Source organism: Oryctolagus cuniculus, chromosome 7, assembly GCF_051225735.1.
Source record: "Oryctolagus cuniculus isolate XC-2025 breed Fujian yellow rabbit chromosome 7, ASM5122573v1, whole genome shotgun sequence".
In the NCBI taxonomy this organism is placed as follows: Eukaryota; Metazoa; Chordata; class Mammalia; order Lagomorpha; family Leporidae; genus Oryctolagus; species Oryctolagus cuniculus.
In genome coordinates, this window is record NC_142873.1 from 164,595,544 (window position 1) to 164,616,213 (window position 20,670).

The following is a 20,670-nucleotide window of genomic DNA, read 5'->3' on the forward strand; positions in this document are numbered from 1 at the left end:
GGGGACACTCAGGACAAGCAGTGAGAGACGCCGCAGGAGCGTGGACAGAGGGCAGCGGGACAGGCCCCGGCCCCGGCTGCCGGCGCAGAGCTGCCCAGACGGGCCCGGCGGCAGATCCAGCCAACCCCGTCTCAGAAAGGCCGCCGCCGGGACCTGTGCGGGAAACATTCCCGGAAAAGCACAAAGCTGGAAGACCCACAGGTCCTGGTGCCAGAATTCACTACAAAGGCAACAATCAGAAGTGTGGCACTGCCGTAGAGACGGACGGACAGGCCAGCCACGGAGACAGGACAGGGCCCAGACGTAAACCCTCAGGGCCCCTCAGGTGTGCCAGCAACGTCCAGCGGAGAGGACGGTGCTGTTCCAGAGGACAGAGCTGACCCCACAACAGGGTCCCAGAGGACAGAGCTGACCCCACAACAGGGCCCCAGAGGACAGAGCTGACCCCACAACAGGGCCCCAGAGGACAGAGCTACCCCACAACAGGGCCCCAGAGGACAGAGCTACCCCACAACAGGGCCCCAGAGGACAGAGCTGACCCCACAACAGGGTCCCAGAGGACAGAGCTGACCCCACAACAGGGCCCCAGAGGACAGAGCTGACCCCACAACAGGGCCCCAGAGGACAGTGGCCGGGTGTGGCAGGCCAGTGGCCCCTCACGCCTGCAACCCACATCCCAGTGCCTGCTTCCAACCCTGGGAGGCAACAGATGGTGGCCCAAGTGCCGGGGGCCCTGCCCCCAACATGGGAGCCTGGCCGAGCCCCAGGCCTCCGCCTGGCCCAGCCCCGGCGCTTGTAGGTACATGGGGAGTGAACCAGCAGATGGCAGACCGGAAGATCTGTCTCTTTGCCTTCCAAGTAAGTTAAACAAGTATATTTTGGGGGAAAAAAAAAAAAAAAAAAAAAAGACTTGTTTGTTTGAAAGGTGGAGTTACAGACGGAGGGAGGGGGAGGGAGAGGGAGATCTTTTATCTGCTGGTTCACTCCCCAAATGGCCACAAAGGCCAAGACGAGGCCAGAAGCCTGGAACTCCATCCAGGTCTCCCACGCGGGTGCAGGGCCCAAGGACTTGGGCCATCCTCCACTGCTCTCCCAGGCCACAGCAGAGATGTGGATCGGAAGTGGAGGAGCCGGGACTTGAACCAGCATGGGACACTAGCGTTGTGGGCAGCGGCTTAACCCACTGTGCTTCAATGCCAGCCCCAGAAAATAATTTTTTAAAATGCATTACTGGGGCCGGCGCTGTGGTGCAGTGGGTAAAGCTGTCGCCTGCGGTGCCGGCATCCCATGTGGGCGCTGGTTCAAGTCCCGGCTGCTCCACTCTGATCCCGCTCTCTGCTGTGGCCTGGGAGAGCAGTGGAGGGTGTCCAAGTGCTTGGCCCTGCACCCACGTGGGAGACCAGGAGGAGGCTCCAGATGAACCAGCAGGTGGAAGACCTCTGTCTGCCTCTACGCCTCAGCCTCTGTAACTCTGCCTTTCAAATAAATACATAAATCGTTAAAAATGTATTATTAAGAGTAAAAATTCAGCCAGTAACGGAGAGAAAACATCGTACGTCGGGCAAGGACTCAACACGCAGGACTCGAGGGTCTCTGAAAGTTCGCGGAGAACACGCGGCGCGAGGACCTGCGCGGAGTGGGGCGCTGCGCACCGAAGGGAGCATCTCTCAGCGCCATTTTCCGCGAACTTTCTGAAGGACTCACAGAACTGGCAGCACTCGCTGTCAGGAAAGCAGCTGGGCACTCAGCCTGCTGGTGAGGACGCCGCGGCCCACGGGGAGTCCCGGTGCGGGGCCTGGTGCCACTCAGCTGCCCGGGCGCGGGGCCTGGCGCCCGACTTGGCTCCCCGGGTGTGGGGCCTGGCGCCCGACTCGGCTCCCCAGGTGCAGGGCCTGGCGCCCGACTCGGCTCCCTGCCCTGCAGACCTGGACGCAGCGGTGGTGGCTTGGTGGCGGTGCGTGTGATGGGGCTCCTGCCCACCACGGGAGACGTGAGTGAGGTCCCAGTCCCGCCCCACCCAGGGGTGGAAGATCCCGCTCGCTCCCCTCACGTCATCAAAAAGTGCCTGGATGTTGCGTGCAGAGGACCTGCGTAGACGCTACTCCAGGAGGATGAACAAACGGCCGTGAAGTGCCTGAAAGGTGCCCAACTCTACTGACCTCAGAGCCGCAAGAGCCGCGGGCAGCCCGAGAGCCACGGGCAGCCTGCCAGGACAAGAGCCACGGGCAGCCTGCCAGGACAAGAGCCACGCCCAGCCCCGAGGACAGGCCACGGGCAGCCGAGAGCCACGCCCAGCCCCGAGGACAGGCCACGGGCAGCCGAGAGCCACGCCCAGCCCCGAGGACAGGCCACGGGCAGCCGAGAGCCACAGGCAGCGCCAGGGTGGGTGTTGGTGGGAAGCAGCGAGTGTGGAAGGCAGGGACAGGACAGCAAGGCCGAGTGTCCAGAGCAGCGTCTGGCCAGCGCCACGCGGCTCTCGCTGCCCAGCGCCACGCGGCTCTCGCTGCCCAAGTCCCGCCAAGCAGGGGGACCTCACTCAGCCGCTGCCATGGTGACCACGCTGACTGTGGGTCTGGGGTCCTCCTTACATGCGGTACCAAGGGTGGCGGGGCTGGGCCGGCTCACAGGTACACAGTCAGACAGAGGAGACGGCACGTGAGTGGACCAGGCGCCATGAGTGTGTGTTCTAAAGTGGCTGCGGCTGCGAACCTCGCTCCAGGGCACTTCTCAAGTGAGGGGAGAAGTATGTGCAGAATGCGCTGGACGGTATTCAGCCCTCGCCGCTGCCACCGTCCTCCACCGGTGCCCTCGTGAGCGCCGCCCCCAGCAGGCTGGCCCTCGCACTGACCCCTGGCCCTGGGCAGCGCTGCTTGTGGACAGGAAGCCGGGAACACCTGGAGGGCCGCGTCCACGGGGCCGCTGGCGGCAGAACGGAGCCGGGCTCTCACGCCGGCACCGTTTGTCACTCCTGCTTGCTGGGTGCCCAGTGGGTGGACGCCAGAGCCTGGAGTGGGGCCACGGGCAGGGAGACGCCTGCCTGCCCCCACACCAGCCTCAGCCACCTGGGAAGGCATCGCAAGGGCCCACTCTGCCCACGGCGCCTCCTGCAGGCTCGGCCACGCGCTCTGCATTCCCTGCCTCGGCTCACCCCACCCCCACTCGCGGGGATCCCTCCCTCCAGGGCCCCGGCCTGAGTGACGGAGCCCCCTGGGGTGGGACAGTGTCCCCACCAAGATCACCTTGGCAGCAGGCCCACGGTGCCCAGGCCCTCCCTGACGGCCACACGCGTGGAGCACAGGGTCCCAGCAGTAGGCGACGCACACTGAACGGTCACAGGGCCAGGCCCACACGCAAGGACCCGAAAGCTGCCCACACAGGTGGCACAGGGGCCTCCCCTGGCACCACACTCCTCCTCGCCTGGCCTCTGTGCGACCCTCAGCCCCCACTGGGAGCTGGGCTTGGGGAACCCCTGCTGGGGGCCGAGCAGGCAGCGTGGGTGTCTGCCCTGGAGGCCAGCACAGGCAAAACCCGGGTCCTGCCCAGGCGAGAAGCCCCCTCCGTCCCATCCCTCACACCCCAGGGAAGGTGCCCCCACTCAGGCCCTGGTGACGACAAGGCGGGGGCGTGGCCAGCGTCCGACCGACGCAGGCTGACCCGTTCCCTCCCACGGGTCAAGGCCCCTCGGCACTTTTGCCATCGAGGGAGCAGGCCGGCCACTCCCCGTGCAGCCAGCGCGGGCCCGCGGCACTGGCCCTCCGACATCCTCGCAGGCACGGACGCTGGCTCAGCCCCGCCAGGCTCCAGGCAGGGCCACGGTCACGGCGCCGCCGCCTTCGCGGGCAGCAGGGCGGGGCAGGGGCACTCACTGTCTTCCCCGGGACACGGCATGCCTGGCTGCTCCGGCGTGCTGGGGAACACTGCAGGGGAGGGAGACAGAGGTCAGTGTCCACAGACGGCCCAGACCCCCGATGGGAGACCGAGACCCCCGGAAACCTCAGGGCAAAAGCATGGGAGGGTCCCGGGGCGCCTTCAGGGGAGCCCTGGTGCGACAGCAACGCAGGACAGGGAGGAATCTCCACGCACCCCAGACTCCGGCTCTGCCCTCGCAGGGCAGAGCCCAGCACTGAACACCTAACACTCTGAGCTGCACAGGGAGCACCCAGCACTAAACACCTAACACTCTGAGCTGCACAGGGAGCACCCAGCACTAAACACCTAACACTCACTGAGTCTACGCGAGGGAGTACCCAGCACTAAGCACCTAACACTCACTGAGTCTACACGAGGGAGTACCCAGCACTAAGCACCTAACACTCACTGAGTCTACACGAGGGAGTACCCAGCACTAAACACCTAACACTCTGAGCTGCACAGGGAGCACCCAGCACTAAACACCTAACACTCTGAGCTGCACAGGGAGCACCCAGCACTAAACACCTAACACTCACTGAGTCTACGCGAGGGAGCACCCAGCACTAAGCACCTAACACTCACTGAGTCTACACGAGGGAGTACCCAGCACTAAACACCTAACACTCTGAGCTGCACAGGGAGCACCCAGCACTAAACACCTAACACTGAGCCTACACAGGGAGCACCCAGCACTAAACACCTAACACTCTGAGCTGCACAGGGAGCACCCAGCACTAAACACCTAACACTCACTGAGTCTAGCGAGGGAGCACCCAGAACTAAGCACCCTAACAGACATTGAATCTACGCGAGGGAGCACCCAGCACTAAACACCTAACACTCACTGAGTCTACGCAAGGGAGCACCCAGCACTAAACACCTAACATTCACTGAATCTACGCGAGGGAGCACCCAGAACTAAGCACCCTAACAGACACTGAGTCTGCACAGGGAGCACCCAGCACTAAGCACCCAAGACTCACTGAGTCTGCACAGGGAGCACCCAGCACTAAACACCTAACACTCACTGAGCCTGCATGAGGGAGTATCCAGAACTCAACACCCTAACACTCACTGAGCCTACACAGGGAGCACCCAGCACTAAGCACCCTAACAGACACTGTGCCTGCATAGGGAGCACCCAGCACTAAACACCCTAACAGACACTGAATCTACGCGAGGGAGCACCCAGCACTAAGCACCCTAACACTCACTGAGCCTGCACAGGGAGCACCCAGCACTAAACACCTAACACTCGGCCTGCACGATGGATGCTCGAAGGCGGGGCTCAGAAAGGGTTAAATGTGGCTGCAGCAGCCGTTGCCACGTGCGACCCCCCCCCCCCCAGGAAGCAGAGCGGCAAACCGGAATGCCAGGAAGGCCGAGGGGCAGACAGAGGAGCGGGGGGCCCCGGCCCCACCCCAATCCCAGAGCTGCAGGCAGGCCGGGCGGCCCGACAGCCTGAGCCCGGGGAGGGGCACGGGTGGGGGTGCCAGGTGCAGGGGCCCAGCGAGGGAGGGCACAGGACCCCCGCACGCACCCAGCCGGACTCTCCGGGGACCCTGAGCTCCCCTTGCGGTACCAAGATGGCGGGAGAAAACCCAAACCGGACGGCACGGACCCAGCACCTGCAGTTCTGTTAAAGTGAGGTCTCCACGCCTCCTCCATCCCCTGCTCCCAGGCACAGCTGCGCCCACCTGGGCAGCCCCCGCCCCCGCCGGCCGCCACTCACCGTGAAGGATGAGCCCGTCGTCCCTGTGCTGGCCGGCCAGGCGGAAGGCCTCCCCCAGCTCCATCTGCGAGGACACCGTGCAAGGGTCACCTGTGTGGGCAAGGACACCGCTGGGGGTCAGGGGCATGCGAGGCCAGAGTCGGCTGCTGTGGCTCAGCCACCCCGAAACTGGTCCCCGGACAGCCGCAGCCCACAGCCCCCATGTGAGACCCAGCCAACCCCAGATGGGACACAAGTCCACCCCTCGCTGACCACTGAGCAGGACAGAAGCAACAACAGCAGGGAAGGACACCCCTCTCTCACTGGGCAGGACAAGCCACGAACCCAGAGCAAATGTGGCTGGACACAGAGACACAGCCGCCACGAGGCTGGACACAGAGACACGGCCACCATGAGGCTGGACACAGAGACATGGCCACCACGAGGCTGGACACAGAGACACGGCCGCCATGTGGCTAGACACAGAGACACGGCCACCATGAGGCTGGAAGACACGACCACCACGAGGCTGGACACAGAGACACGGCCGCCACGAGGCTGGACACAGAGACACGGCCGCCACGAGGCTGGACACAGAGACACGGCCACCACGAGGCTGGAAGACATGGCCACCATGAGGCTGGACACAGAGACATGGCCACTATGAGGCTGGAAGACATGGCCACCATGAGGCTGGACACAGAGACACGGCCACCATGAGGCTGGACACTGACAGACACAGCCGCCATGAGGCTGGACACAGAGACACGGCCACCATGAGGCTGGAAGACACGGCCACCATGAGGCTGGACACAGAGACATGGCCACCACAAGGCTGGAAGACACGGCCACCATGAGGCTGGACACAGAGACACGGCCACCACGAGGCTGGAAGACACGGCCACCACGAGGCTGGACACAGAGACACAGCTTCCACAAGGCTCCGCCCACTTGGGTGCATCCTCAGTCAGCCAATGGGAAGGGGTCCACCCTGGACGGACTCCCCACTCCGCAGATGCTAGGATGGGTGTCTGACTGCATGAGGGGGATGGAGACAAAGAGGAGGGAGAGGAAAGGAGGCAGCGAGGGAGGGAGCAAGGGAGGGAGGTGGGCTCCCCTCGCCGAGCCACCTGCCAGGGACGCCCAGCACAGGACGGAGCAGGCGACCTGCCCACGGCATGCACGGAGCCCACAGCATGTCCGCGCCCAGGGGAAAGCAGGCCCGCACCTTCGCTGTCCACCCACTTGAGGGTGAGGGGGTGGTGCTGGTGCAGGCCGCACATGTCCCTCACTTCTTCACAGAGCTCCTCGAAGGTGGTGGCCGCGTCCACGCTGGTGATGAAGATGTCCCTGGGCAAAGAGAACACGGACGCCCGTCGCAGGGGCTAAAGGCGGATCCCCGGGGAGCCATATCGTTGCTCAGATCCACGAGACAAAATTCTGCCCAAGATGACAGCCCTCCCTGTCCCAAACAGAGTGCCAGAGGGGGCGCTCCACCTGCTGGTCCACTCCCCAGAGGGCTGCAACAGCCAGGGCCAGGAGCTTCACCAGGTCTCCCACGTGGGTGCCGGGCCCAAGCACTTGGGCATCCTCCACTGCTTTTCCACGTGCTTTAGCGGGGAGCTGGATCGAAGTGGAGCAGCCGGGACTCGAACCGGCGCCCACGGGCACAGGCAGCGGCTTTACCAGCAACGCCAGCCGACTGCAGTGTTTAAAAATTAACAGCACAAATTCCACCATGCAGAGAAAAAAGATCTCCTGGGAGCAAAGGTCAGGGAGGCCCCCCACGCCCCCAGGAGGGATCCAGACAGTGGCTGCTGCTGGGCTCCCAGATTCCGTCTGCCCAAAGGTGACCGTCGGGGGATGGGGAGGGCAGGCCCCCGGCTTCTTTAAGGTGAAAGACCCGCAGCCCCTCCCACACCACAGGGCATGAATGGGGGGGGGTTCTGATTAGCAACTGGAGGCGGAATTCTCAGACCCTGGGGAACGGCGGGTGGCAGCCTGCAGCTGTGACCCAACAGGTCGGAGGCGGCCACCACGGTGGGACTGGACACCCGGTGAAGGGGACAGCGGCCCCGCCCCTCCTGCCCCCACCTGTGGACAGAAGGGATTCCCTCAAGGCCAGGCCGGAGCAGGAATCACAGCCTCACCAAGAGCTCGCGGTCCAGGAGTCTCCGAGCAGTCTCTGAGCACAGGCGCTGGAAGGCTCGGACCCAGCCCCCCAGTGGTGGGGTGGGGTGTCTGCATGGTGTCCCCAGAGGTAGGGGTGGGGCAGGGGTGTCTGCATGGTGTCCCCAGAGGTAGGGGTGGGGTGGGGGTGCATCTGCATGGTGTTCCCAGAGGTAGAGGCAGGGTGGGGGTGTCTACATGGTGTCCCCAGAGGTAGGGACGGGGTGGGGGGTGTCTGCATGGTGTCCCCAGAGGTAGGGGCGGGGTGGGGGTGTCTGCATGGTACCCCCAGAGGTAGGGGCGGGGTGGGGGTGTCTGCATGGTGTCCCCAGAGGTAGGGGCAGGGTGGGGGTGTCTGCATGGTACCCCCAGAGGTAGGGGCGGGGTGTCTGCATGGTGTCCCCAGAGGTAGGGGCGGGGTGGGGGTGTCTGCATGGTGCCCCCAGAGGTAGGGGCGGGGTGGGGGTGTCTGCATGGTGTCCCCAGAGGTAGGGGTGGGGTGGGGGTGCATCTGCATGGTGTTCCCAGAGGTAGGGGCAGGGTGGGGGTGTCTACATGGTGTCCCCAGAGGTAGGGGCGGGGTGGGGGTGTCTGCTGGTGCCCCCAGAGGTAGGGGTGGGGGTGTCTGCATGGTGCCCCCAGAGGTAGGGGTGGGGTGTCTGCTGGTGCCCCCCAGTGGTGGGGTAGGGGTGCCTGCGGGGTGCTGCCCGTGGCCCCCTGAGGCCTCGGTTACAACAGGCCCCTCTGTCCTCACTTATTGTTTACCTGAAAGACAGCAGGTCCTCCACCCTCGCTTCACCCCCAGTGCCCAGCCCAGCCAGAGCCCGGCTCACGCACACCCCAGCTCTGTGAGCAGCACACCCAGAGCCTCGGGCACCCGGGGTCCCTCTGCTCAGCAGCCCCCAGTCACGGGGACGACCACCCCAGTGCTGCGGCAGCGCCCGTCGTGTGGCTCATCAGTGGGGGTCACCCACACTGCCCCGCACACTGGCCGCCTGACCTAGGGGTTCACCTTTGACCGCTTCCCATCCCCCAATGCCCCGCACCTGAGGTCAGGTCAGAAACTCCAGGGCCTGGCAGGGCCCAGCTGCGGCTGGACTGCAGCCCAGTCACCTCCCAGGCCCGGGTGAAGCAGCCCCTCCGGGCGCCAGGGCGCAGCGGCACAGCCAGGGACATCCGGGCTGCTGGTGGGCCCTCCCTGCCCCCCTGCGTCCTGGGCCCAGCTCCTCAAGCCCAGGGCCCCAGGACGAAGGCTGGGGGGGACGCAGGGCCGGCAGCAGCAGGGTCCTGAAGCCTGGCGCCCTCCCCGGGGACCCTCTCGTTCCCGGTGGCCGTCTGACAGGGAAAGGCCCTGGGGGTCAAAGGGCAAGGGGTGGCCGAGGACCCCCCTTCCAAAGAAGGGCCTCAACCTGGCCAGGCCTCAGCGCCCCCCCACCCCCCGGGGACAGAACTTCCCGTCTGCGTGGCAGGTGCGGGGATGGAGGGAGGGAGGAGGGAGGCAGAGGAAGGGGAGGGAGAGGAAGGGCGGGGGAGGGAAAAGAGGAAAAGGGAGGGAGAGAGAGGGGCAGGCAAGGGAGGGGAGGAAGGACGGGCGAGGGGCTCCGCCTCAGCCGGGAAACCAGAGTGCGCAGGTTGAATTTCCCTGCCCATCACCAGTAACCGGAGCCTCCCCAGGGGCCAAAGAGAGGGAGGGGGTGGCCAACAGCCCAGCCCCGAGCCCGGGGGTCCGCCGGGTCAGAGCCCAGGTGCCCCCCGCCCTCCCACCAAGGCCGCACTGCCGAGCAGCACCTGTTGAGAATGTTGGCTCCTGGCCAGGATGGACCTGGACAGTCTGGGAGAGGCTGGGGGCACCCAGCACAGAACCCAGGAGCCGGAGGCCTCCGTCCCGGGCGGACACCCCACCAGCCAGGGCTGAGACCTTCTGGGGGAGGGGCCCGGCCGGTCAGTCTCCCAGAAATCCTGCTCCCTCTGGCTCTGGCACCAAAGGCACCAACCCCACCAACACCCACGCCCGGGGCCTCCCAGGGGGGCAGGAGAAACCCCAGCCCCCCGAGTCCCCACTGGAGACCCCCAACGTCCACCCTGAGGCCAGAAGCTGACCCATGTCCTCCAGGGCAGGGCACTGCCGAGGCCAGACCCAGATCCGCAGGTGCCAGCCCTGCCGCCTGCGCCCGCGCCCGCGGCTCCGCTTGCCACCATGGGTGCCAGGAGGGTGCCGGACCCGAGGCCGACCCTTAGCGGGAAGCCGCGGGCGGCCCCGGCTGCTGTCCAGGATCCTCCGGCAGCGCCAGGCGCCGCACCTGGGCGCAGCCCCCGCCGCGGCTGCCCAGGGCGGCGGCCAAGCGTCCCGCGCTCCCGGGGCCGGGCCGGACGGCTCGCTGACCACGGGCGGCTCCCGCTCCCCGCCCCGTTTCACGGCGCTCCGGGCCCCGCGGGCCGCAGCGAGGCGGCCTCGGCCGTGTGTGGCGCCTCCGCGAAGTCCCGGCCCGGCTTTCAAACTCGGTGCGCGGCGGAAAGTCCGCAAACCCCGCCCTCGCTTCCAGAATCGGATGGAAACTTCGGTCCCCGCCGACGGGCGTCCGTCCTGTCCGCCCCGCGGTCCGCTTCCCCGGCCAAACGCCAACAACCGGGACGCCGCGCGCGGGAGGCCTCCCCGGCCCGCTCCCGCCGACCCCCGACGGCCCCGCGCTCACCCGCTGTAGTGCGCCTTCAGCCGGACGCGGCCGCCGCTCCCGTCCATCTTGGGGCCGGCCCTGCTGGGCATGGCGCGCCCCGCTGGCCGCCGTCAGCGCCGCGTCCCGCGCCCTCGGGCCATGGCGGAGCCGGGGCGCGGAGCGCAGCGGGCGGTGCCGGAGTCCCGGGCCGGACGGGCCAAGTCCTCGGAACTCGCGCGGGCCGGGGGCGCGGTCGGCAGGGACGCGCAGGGGGCGGGGGACGCGCGGGGCTCCGGCCCGTCCCGAATATGGCCGACCCGGGCGAGTCGCCGGCCAATCGGCGGGGCGGGCGGTCCGGGGCGGGCGGTCCCGGGGCGGGGGCGGTGGCACCTGCGGCCAATGAGGGCGAGGCGGGGCGGCCACCTGGGCCAATCCCCGGGGGACCTCGCGGCACCGCCCAATGGCGGGCGCGGAGGTGTCTACCTGCGCGCGGGCGCGGCCGCACCTGCGGCCAATGGGAGCGCGCGGCCGGCCCCGCCCCGCCGCCCCGGGCTCGGTCCGGCCGGCGGGGAGCCGGCGGGGAGCCGCGCCCCCGGGGTCTGCGGGACGCGCCCGGCCGAGCAGCCGGCGCCGTGCGGACGCGGAGAGCGAGGTGCGGCCGCCCCGGCCCGCGGAGCCCGACGCCGCGACCGGGGGAAGCGGTCCACACTCGCGCGGTCCCAGTCCGCGGAGCCGGTGCAAGGGCTTCTCAGCCGTCCGCGGTGTCTCGGAAAGGCAGAGAGAGAGAGAGAGAGAGAGAGAGAGAGAGAGAGAGAGAGAGAGAGAGAGAGAGAGAGGGATCTTCCATCCGCTGGGTCTCCCCAGTGCCCGCAGCAGCCATGGCCAGGCCGGAGCCGGGAGCCAGGAGGTGCACCAGGGTCTCCCAGGCCGCAGAGCCCGGCCGGCACCTGCGCATCGGCGGGCAGCGGGAGCCAGGCGCTCCTACGCGGTGCTTCCAGCTTTCATGCCCGGACCCGTGGGCTGACCGCGGAGGGCCCGGTGGACACTGCCCTCTCCCTAGCGGTGGCTGAGGCTCCCTGCGTGGCCGCGCTCAGCCGCGCTCCCTGCGCCTCTGTGGCACAGACTGCCCCTCCCCTCTGCGGCCACTTTATCACACACCTCAGGGGTCACTCTCTTCCTGACGGGACCTTGGCTGCCCCCACTTGCGGCCTGCAGCCTCAGCCGGTTCTCTTGCGAGCTCCGAGGCCCCTCCCCCTAGGCACTCCCCCTCCCCACCCCTGCCCAGCCAGGGTCTTTCCAGGGGTTCCTTCGGGCCCCTCCCTCCAACACCACATTTCTGTGTCTGCAGGCCCTGGCAGCTGCACCAACACGGTCCCAGCACCCAACGTGGAGCCCTCGATTCCACTGTGACTCCTGGCCCAAGCCACGCCCTCTCCACACTGGGCTCCTCTCCAGTCTGTGTGTCCGTCCATCTGTCCATCAGTTCCAAGCCCCCCAAAGGTTCCCATCACTCAGAGAAAAGCCAAGTCCCCACCCTGGTTCACGGCCCCCCTGCTGCCCCAGGGCCTTGGCACATGCAGTCCCCCCTCCCCCACCTCCCCAGGAAAACCTGGCTTCAGGGCTGTGTTGAACTTCCCGAGTGTTCACTAACAGGGCCACGCCCAGGAGGCAGACTGTCCATTCACCCGTCTCTGCTGGACTCCCTGTCCCCACAGGAGGGCAGGCAGGGCACCGCGGCCGGGCCACGGCGAGGCAAGGCAGTGCAGTGGGATGGAGGTGGCTGTGGGGGGCTCCAGAGGGAGACCCTGGACCAAGGCTGTGCCTGGTCCCCTTGAGCTTGGAGAGCCGCTGAGAGCCTGTGGCACTTCCTGGTGAGTGTGGGAGAGCCAGGTTCCCCTGGGTGGACACAGGCCCCTCCTGCAGGGGCCCTGCACCCCCAGAGCACACTGCCCCCCACAGGGCCCCCACACCCCTAGTGTCACTGCCCCCCACAGGGCCCCCACACCCCCAGAGCACCACTGCCCCCCTAGGGGCCCCCACACCACTAGTGTCACTGCCCCCCACAGGGGCCCCCACACCCCCAGAGCACCACTGCCCCCCAGGGCCCCCACACCCCCAGTGTCACTGCCCCACAGGGCCCCACACCCCCAGAGCACCACTGCCCCCCAGGGCCCCACACCCCCAGTGTCACTGCCCCCCCAGGGCCCCACACCCCCAGAGCACCACTGCCCCCCCACAGGGCCCCACACCCCCAGTGTCACTGCCCCCACAGGGCCCCCACAACCCCAGTGTCACTGCCCCCCAGGGCCCCACACCCCCAGTGTCACTGCCCCCACAGGGCCCCCACACCCCCAGAGCACCACTGCCCCCCAGGGCCCCACACCCCCAGTGTCACTGCCCCCCACAGGGCCCCCACACCCCCAGAGCACCACTGCCCCCCAGGGCCCCACACCCCAGTGTCACTGCCCCCCAGGGCCCCCACACCCCCAGTGTCACTGCCCCCCACAGGGCCCCCACACCCCTAGTGTCACTGCCCCCCACAGGGCCCCCACACCCCTAGTGTCACTGCCCCCCACAGGGCCCCCACACCCCCAGAGCACCACTGCCCTCCAGGGCCCAATACCCCAGTGTCACTGCCCCCCAGGGCCCCACACCCCCAGAGCACCACTGCCCCCCAGGGCCCCACACCCCCAGAGCACCACTGTCCCTCTCAGGGCCCCACACCCCCAGAGCACCACTGTCCCTCACAGGGCCCCACACCCCCAGTGTCACTGCCCCCCAGGGCCCCACACCCCCAGAGCACCACTGCCCCCAGGGCCCCACACCCCCAGTGTCACTGCCCCCAGGGCCCCCACACCCCCAGTGTCACTGCCCCCCAGGGCCCCACACCCCCAGAGCACCACTGCCCCCAGGGCCCCACACCCCCAGTGTCACTGCCCCCCCAGGCCCCCACACCCCCAGCGTGTCACTGCCCCCAGGGCCCCCACACCCCCAGTGTCACTGCCCCCCAGGGCCCCCACACCCCTAGTGTCACTGCCCCCAGGGCCCCCACACCCCCAGTGTCACTGCACCCCAGGGGCCCCACACCCCTAGTGTCACTGCCCCCCAGGGCCCCACACCCCCAGTGTCACTGCCCCCCCAGGCCCCCACACCCCCAGTGTCACTGCCCCCCAAGGCCCCACACCCCCAGCGTCACTGCCCCCCAGTGTCACTGCCCCTGCAGGCAGATGGGCCGGCCTGGGCCCTCTCTGTCCACTGGGCAGCATTTCTCGGACAGGCCCCGCCCAAGGCCCTGCTGGACACAAGGGCAGGCCTGGCCCTGGAGCCCTTTCTACCCAGGGAAGCCGGTGCCGGGTCTGATCCTGGCCGCCCGGCAGGGAGCCCTGTGCCAGCCCCTGTCCCGGGGGGGCCTCTGGTCTGCTCTGGGGGGGGTGGGCAGCAGTCCTGACCTGGGGGGAGGCCTTGCTGGGTCCCACTCCCCACGCACCCGCCCCAGGCTCCCAGGGAGGAGGTGCTCCTGGAAAACCTCTCTGGGCCCCTGGTCCACAGCACTGACCGCTGGGCAGCCTCTGGGCAGGTGGGGGCAGGCCAAGGGGGAGGAGTCCCGGAGGCCACACCGGGGAGGCCCTGGTGACAGAACAGGCTGTTTACTCCCCGCCTCGCAGGCCCCGCCCCCTGGAGCGCAGGTGGGCGTGGCTGGGGCGCCTGCTCAGGTTTCCTGGTCTGCTTGGGCCTCCTGGGGTGGGCGGAGCCTGCAGGTGACACTTGGAGCCCTAGCCTGGAGCAGGGGCCGCTGCGGGCAGGGCCCTGGGGCAGCCAGCGTGCGTCCTTCCCACCTGGCCGTCTCTGCACAGAACTGGCCCAGACCACTGTCCTCTCCCGACCACAGACACCTGTTGGTTCCAGCATGGAGAGTGCTCCTAGCGACACCGGTGACACAGGCTGGGTGTGACACGGCCACGGGGAGGTGAAGGCACGGCTGGGAGGTCCACTTCCGGGCCTCGCCCCGGCCAGTGCAGGTCCGGGTGGCCGCCCAGTGGCAGCCGAGGGAAGGGCGAGGGGCCCTGGGGAGGGGACCCCCAAGCCTGTCCCTGGCTCTGCTCCGGCACAGCCGGCCCGGTGCCTGGTTTCCTTCCAGCAAGGTCCTGAGACAGCTCTCGGATGGGAGCCGACCAAGTCACGGACACATGACCACTCCCTCTGACCCCGCCTCCAGAGGGGGACCCCAGGAAGAGGGACTGGCGTGTGGAACTTGTGTCTGGAGGTGGCCTTGCCAGCTGTGCGACTGGCCGTGCGGGCACAGGAAGAGCCCAGAGCGCTCACTGACAGGTGTTTGGCACGCGAGCCGAGGCGGACGCAGGCACAGGACACGTGTCACAGAGGCTTCCTTTCTGTGTCACAGATCACGGGTCGCACGGTGACATCCACTTCCCCCGCATGTGTGTGCAGCGTCTGTCTGTGTCCACAGGTTGTGAAAGAGCCTGTTTTTCAAAAAGGATTTATTTATTCGAAAGGCAGAGTGACAGAGAGGGAGAGAGCGAGCGAGCGCGTCCACCCTCTGCTTCACGCCCCGAGTGGCTGCAGTGGTCCGTGCTGGGCCAGGCCAAAGCCTGGAGCCAGGCGCTGCATCGGGTCTCCCATGTGGTGCAGGGGCCCATGAACCTGGGCCACCACTGCTCCCCCCAGGCATAGCAGGGGCTGGATGGGAGCGGAGTAGCAAGGACTCGAACTGGCACCTCCAGGCGGGGTGCAGCATCGCAGGTGGGGGCTTATCCTGCTGCACTCCCCGGCCGCTGTGCCGAGCCCCGGTGTGTAACTGTCTGTGTCTGCATCCGTGTGTCTGCACCCCGTGTCTGTGTGTCTGTCTGTGGGTCCCTGTGCCTGCGTCCGTGTGTCTGTGTCCCTGTGCCTGTACCTGAGCCCATGTGTCCATCTGCACCCCTGGGTCTCTATGCCTGTGTCCGTGTGTCCATCTGCACCCCTGGGTCTCTGTGCCTGTGTCCATCTGCACCCTTGGGTCCCTGTGCCTGCGTCCGTGTGTCTGTCTGCATCCCTGGGTCCGTGTTCACTCGGCATCTCGGCCCCAGGTGCACCTGCCGCACCTGTGGTCCTGGGTCCGTGTGCCTGTGTCCATGGGTCTGAGTCTGTGTGTCTGTGTCCGTGTGTCCGTCTGCACCCCTAGGTCCCTGTGCCTGTGTCCATGTGTCTGTCTGCATCCCTGGGTCCGTGTTCACTCGGCATCTCGGCCCCAGGTGCACCTGCCGCACCTGTGGTCCTGGGTCCGTGTGCCTGTGTCCATGGGTCTGAGTCTGTGTGTCTGTGTCCGTGTGTCCGTCTGCACCCCTAGGTCCCTGTGCCTGTGTCCATGTGTCTGTCTGCATCCCTGGGTCCGTGTTCACTCGGCATCTCGGCCCCAGGTGCACCTTCCACACCTGTGGTCCTGGGTCCGTGTGCCTGTGTGTCTGCACCCCTGGGTCCCTGTGCCTGTGTCCGTGTGTCTGCCTGCACCCCTGGGTCCCTGTGCCTGTGTCCATGGGTCTGTGTCTGTGTGTCTGTGTCCGTGTGTCTGCCTGCACCCCTGTGTCCGTGTTCACTCGGCGTCTCAGCCCCAGGTGCACCTGCCCCACCTGCATTCCTGGCAGGAGCCTGCCAGCTGACATTTAGCCTGGCACTGCAGGGCCCTGGGCTGGGTCCCGGCTCCACCCATGAACCTCCCACGCAGTACTGGGCTTCCCCAGGAGAGGGCGCAGGAGGGGCACCATGGAGGCAGGGGCTCCTTCTCTGGGCGGAGGCAGCCTCCTGGGGGGTCCTGGTGAGTGGCAGATGTGGGGGGTGCTCTGTCCAGCCTCGGGTCCAGGACTCGGGGCCCTCGGCAACCTCAAAACCCTGGCCGGCCTGGACCCCCCAACAAGGGCACACCGGCCCCTGGCCTCTTGTCTGGCCCGCAGTGGATGGAGCTCCACCCTCAAGGTGGCCAGCAGGCAGGTCTAGGACCCTTCCAGCGTGGACCCCAGGGTGCCGCCTCAGCAGTCACCCCCGTCACGGGGTTACTTTTAAGTGGTCCCTGTTGAAAATCCAGGACTGTTCCCAACACCCCGTGTGTGCACACGCATGTGCCTGTGTGTGTTCAGTGTGCGTCTGTGAATCCTCCGTGTGCACCCGTGTGTGTCAAGTACACGCCCCGGAGGAGGCGGGGTGAGGCCACACCTAGCAGGGGGGAGCGCAAGGCAGGGGCTGTGTAGGAGCTGGGAGTGGGGGCACAGGGGCTGGGAGGGCGCCACGCCCCGGCAGGGAAGGCCTGGACACTGCTGGGCAGGGCTCCCCGCACCCCAGCCTCCCGGGGGCTCAGCCCCACAGCTGGGATCCAGCTGCACCTGCTGTGTTGTGCTGCTCCTCGGAGGACCCCTCTGAGCCAAGCAGCGGCTCTAGGACCCAGGTTGTGGGGTGTGGGGGGAGCTGCCCCGCTTTATCTCTGGGCTGGACGTGGCCGCAGAATGGGTTCACTCTCCTGGGGCCTGCATGGGGACTGAGGACCAGGCCTGGGCCAGACCCGTCTGGTCCTCGTGGGTGGACGGGCAGCTGCGCTCCTGTGTGGCCACTCAGAGTCGGACCCTGCCCGCCGGCACCCCATCCCCCGCCTGGGGTTATTTAAGACCTTGTGGGAGCCGGTCGGAGGGGCTGTGCCAGGACCACGTCGCCATGGCAATGCAGGCAGGCGCGTGGGGCTGCTACGAGTATTATTTTAGCTTCATAAAAATAGACAAAATCGTGGTTACCTCAAATGATCGCGGAGAGGGACTGGGGGTGTGGGGTGGGCAGGGTCTCCCAGCCCACAGCCTGAGCCCCCTCCCCAGGGCTGCACCCCTCCCCCCAGCGTGTCCAGGGGAGCTCGGATGGGGCCACACACACCCCACCCCCGCACGCCTGGCATTGCTCAGACACTGCCGGGGCTTGGGCTCCGCTCGGAGGAGTCCTGGAGGCCGTGGCGCCCACGGCGGGAGGGCAGGACCTGGGACGGCCGCGGCGTCCAGGGCAAAGTGAGCGCAGCCAGAAGCACGGGGGACCCAAGCCCATCGTGGGCTCCCTGTGACCAGCAGGGCCGCGGCCTCTGGGATGGAGCGAGCTCACCCGCCCTGGCACTCGCTCCGGCCAGGTGGGAGCAGCTCTGGCCGGACGGAAGGACTGACGCTGGCCCCGGCAAGCAGCAGATGGGCAGCCAGGGCCCTGCCCAGCAGGAAGGCCGCGCGGCCCGGCTGTGTCCGGGCCTCTCACTGGAGAGCGTCCAGCTTCCCCTGCAGGGAGCAGCTCCCGGGGCCCCCGCCTCTGAAGGCCGGGGCTCCCGCAGGCAGAGGCCAGGCTGCCCCCCCGGGGGCTGCCCGCTGCGGCCAGAGCCCGACTCGGCCCCGCTGACCCCTGGTGACCCCTGCCCAGAAGGTCGCTCTGCTCTCAAATAAATAAATAAATAAATCTTCATTTAAAAAATGAAGTCACCCATGCAGAACCCCAAAAGTGGAGTCCCAGGCCGTGAGGGAGGGGCCCACACGTGCATACATGTGTGCACACACATGCAGCGCTCACACGCGTGTGCATGCTCTCATACATGTGCACACATGCTCATGCATGCGTGTGCAAGCTCTCACACACGTGCACACGCTCACACCTGCACACGGTCACAGTGCAATGCTCACACATGTGTGCATGTGTGCGATGTTCACATGTGCTCGCTCACACATATGTGTTCGTGCATGTGTGTAATGTTCTCACACACATGCGCACACACTCTCACACACCCCGGGGCACTCGGAGAACCGCAGCCTCCCGCAGAGACGCCGCGCGGACGCCCCCCCAACCCTTGCCCTGAGCTGCTCCTCTGGGTGCTCGGTCCAGAGCCGCGCCCCGCCCCTCGCTTCACCTTTGACCTCGCCTTCCTCTGGCAGGGTGCAACTCCCACGGGGCAGCCCTGCGTTGCCCCCCGGCCGGCTCCGTTCCCTGGGGAGCCGCCGTCTCTCCGCCCTCTGACCCCGTGTGGCTGCCCGCCAGGGCTGCTCGCCCCTTCCTGCAGCCCGGGCCTGGGGGAGGTGGGCTCGCCCCGCGTCTCGGCTGGGAGGCCTCGGGGAGGGAGTGACCCGAGCCTCAGCCCGAGGCCCGCCCTCCGGAGCTACACAGGAGCTGACAGCGCCGGGATCCCCACACCCTCTGCTGGTCTGACGGCTGTCGTCCAAGCATGAGCCCTCTTTTCTTTCCTTTTCAAGATTTATTTATTTATTTGGAAGGCAGAGTTACACAGAGAGAAGAATAGAGAGAGACAGAGACAGGGAGAGGGAGAGGGAGAGAGGCAGAGGAGAGAGACAGGGAGAGAGGTCTTCCATCCACTGGTTCACTCTCTAGATGGCCACAACAGCCGGCGCTGTGCCGATCCGAAGCCAGGAGCCGGGAGCCTCTTCCCGGTCTCCCACGCGGGTAGAGGGGCCCGAGGACCCGGGCCGTCCTCCACTGCTGTCCCAGGCCACAGCAGGGAGCTGGATGGGCAGTGGAGCAGCCAAGCCTGAGCCCTCGCATTTCTTCCCCAGCCCGGCCGATCAGGCTCCACCACAGCCACGTGCTTGGCCAAGCAGCAAGATGGCACTGCGTGGCACTGGGCGCCGGGCCCTGTGCTCCCTGCTGTGTGACCACGACAACCAGGAGGAAGGCACCGCGGCTGCCCCATGCTGCAGAGGAAGCCGGGGAGGCCCCAGGAGGTCTGGAGAGCTGGGGGCTCCCGGAAGGCGGCTGGCGTCAGCAGCGCTAGGTGACAGAGCTGCGGGAGCTCCCAGACCCCGGGGAAGGGACCTGGGGCCCCCCACGCAGGCAGGACGCCTCTCCCTGCCCCCGCCAATCAGAGCGCCTGGGCCCTGGGGGCAGGAGGCTCGGAGGCTGGAGCACTGCTGAAGACGGGGCAGGGAGGACCCCAGGCGCAGGTGGCTGAGGGGAGCCCAGCCCACGTCCCCCTCGTAGATGCAGAGGCTGCGTGGGACCACCCGAGGTCACACCCAGGGCCCCAAGAACCCTCCCTGTCCCCCGCCCGCGGAGTCCAGCCCCCAGGCAGAAGCGGCACGGCGCCAAGGACTGCCCGTGGGCAGCAAGAGCTCGCGGGGGCAGCAGTGCCTCCTGTTGGGTCCCCACTCTGGGTGGGCACAGAGAGGACGACGATGAAGACAGCGATGTGAGCAGGTGGCCGGCAGCTCCCGACAGGGCCAGGGCCACCGGTCGCGGCTGAGCTCACAGGCTGCTGGCCGGCCGGGCTGGGTGGGGGAGGCAGTGGTGAGTCCGACTGTGGCCCCACGGGGACAGATGGCCCTCCCAGTGGCTCTCTGGCTGCCTTCTCCTGGCTGCTGCTTAGTCACAGATGAGCTGGACCTGGTGGTGCCCAAGCCACAGCCCTGCAGCTCCTGGTGCTGGCCACAGCGCCCCCTGGTGTTGCCGGACACTGGGGGTGGCCCGTGGAGGAGGATAAATCCCCCAGCCCCTACTCTTCGAACGGCCACCCCTCCCCCTGGGGCCCCTCACGATTCACACCCCAGCTTCCCCGTGACCTCAGCCCGCGGCTCTGGGGGTCACTCTCTGTGCCAAGATGGATGGGGTCCCCCAAAACTCCCGCCCAGCAGGGCCTTTGCAGACGTCGCTGCTTAAGATGAGGTCGCCCCAGGGTGGGCTGGGCCTGACCCTCCGGGCGGCGCCACACCGGGAGGAGACACCGATGGGAAAACACACAACACCAGGAGCAGGGCAGGGCCTGGGTCGGATCCTGTGCCCCCCTCCAACCACCCCAAGCCTCCAGAGGGACCCAGGCACCCACACCTGAGGCTGGATTTGGCCACCAGGGCTGGGAGGGACACGGCCGACCCACACCCCGCACCCAAGCCTTCACCCCAGGCTCTGCTTGGCGAGCAGCAAATGAGGACCCCACCCCCGGCGTGGTTGTGGCTTTGCGACAGGAGAGGGGCTGGGTGCTGCCCACCACGCCCCGGCCCCCTCACCCCTCTCCTGTGGCCTCAGGGACTGACAGGGTGAGGAAGCCGCCAGTGCCCAAAGGCCATCCCTGGGGGGTGAGACGCAAGACCCCAGCGGCCTCTGCCCCGCGCTGAGCCGGCTCCTGGGGCTGCAGACGGGGATCCCCTCGGCCCTCACTGTGGCCCGCCGCCCCCGGAAGAGCGCCGGCCATCAGAGCGCCGGCCTCCCGCCCCT

The 20,670-nt window shown here is 67.5% G+C and overlaps 1 protein-coding gene across 3 annotated transcripts in view; it reads right to left on the reverse strand.

Annotated features, from left to right (window-relative positions):
• PRKCZ (protein kinase C zeta) overlaps positions 1–10,762 on the reverse strand; it is an 82,666-nt gene extending 71,904 nt beyond the window's left edge. Inside the window, exons 1-4 of one of the 3 annotated variants that reach the window (XM_070076675.2) lie at positions 7,121–7,235; positions 6,852–6,973; positions 5,645–5,734; positions 3,867–3,917 (exon numbers count right to left, since the gene is read on the reverse strand). In XM_070076675.2, coding sequence (XP_069932776.1) covers positions 3,867–3,917; positions 5,645–5,734; positions 6,852–6,906 — 196 coding nt within the window. In that variant the 5' untranslated portion in view covers positions 6,907–6,973; positions 7,121–7,235. 3 annotated transcript variants of the gene reach the window in all.
• Between the last annotated feature and the right edge of the window lie 9,908 nt (positions 10,763–20,670).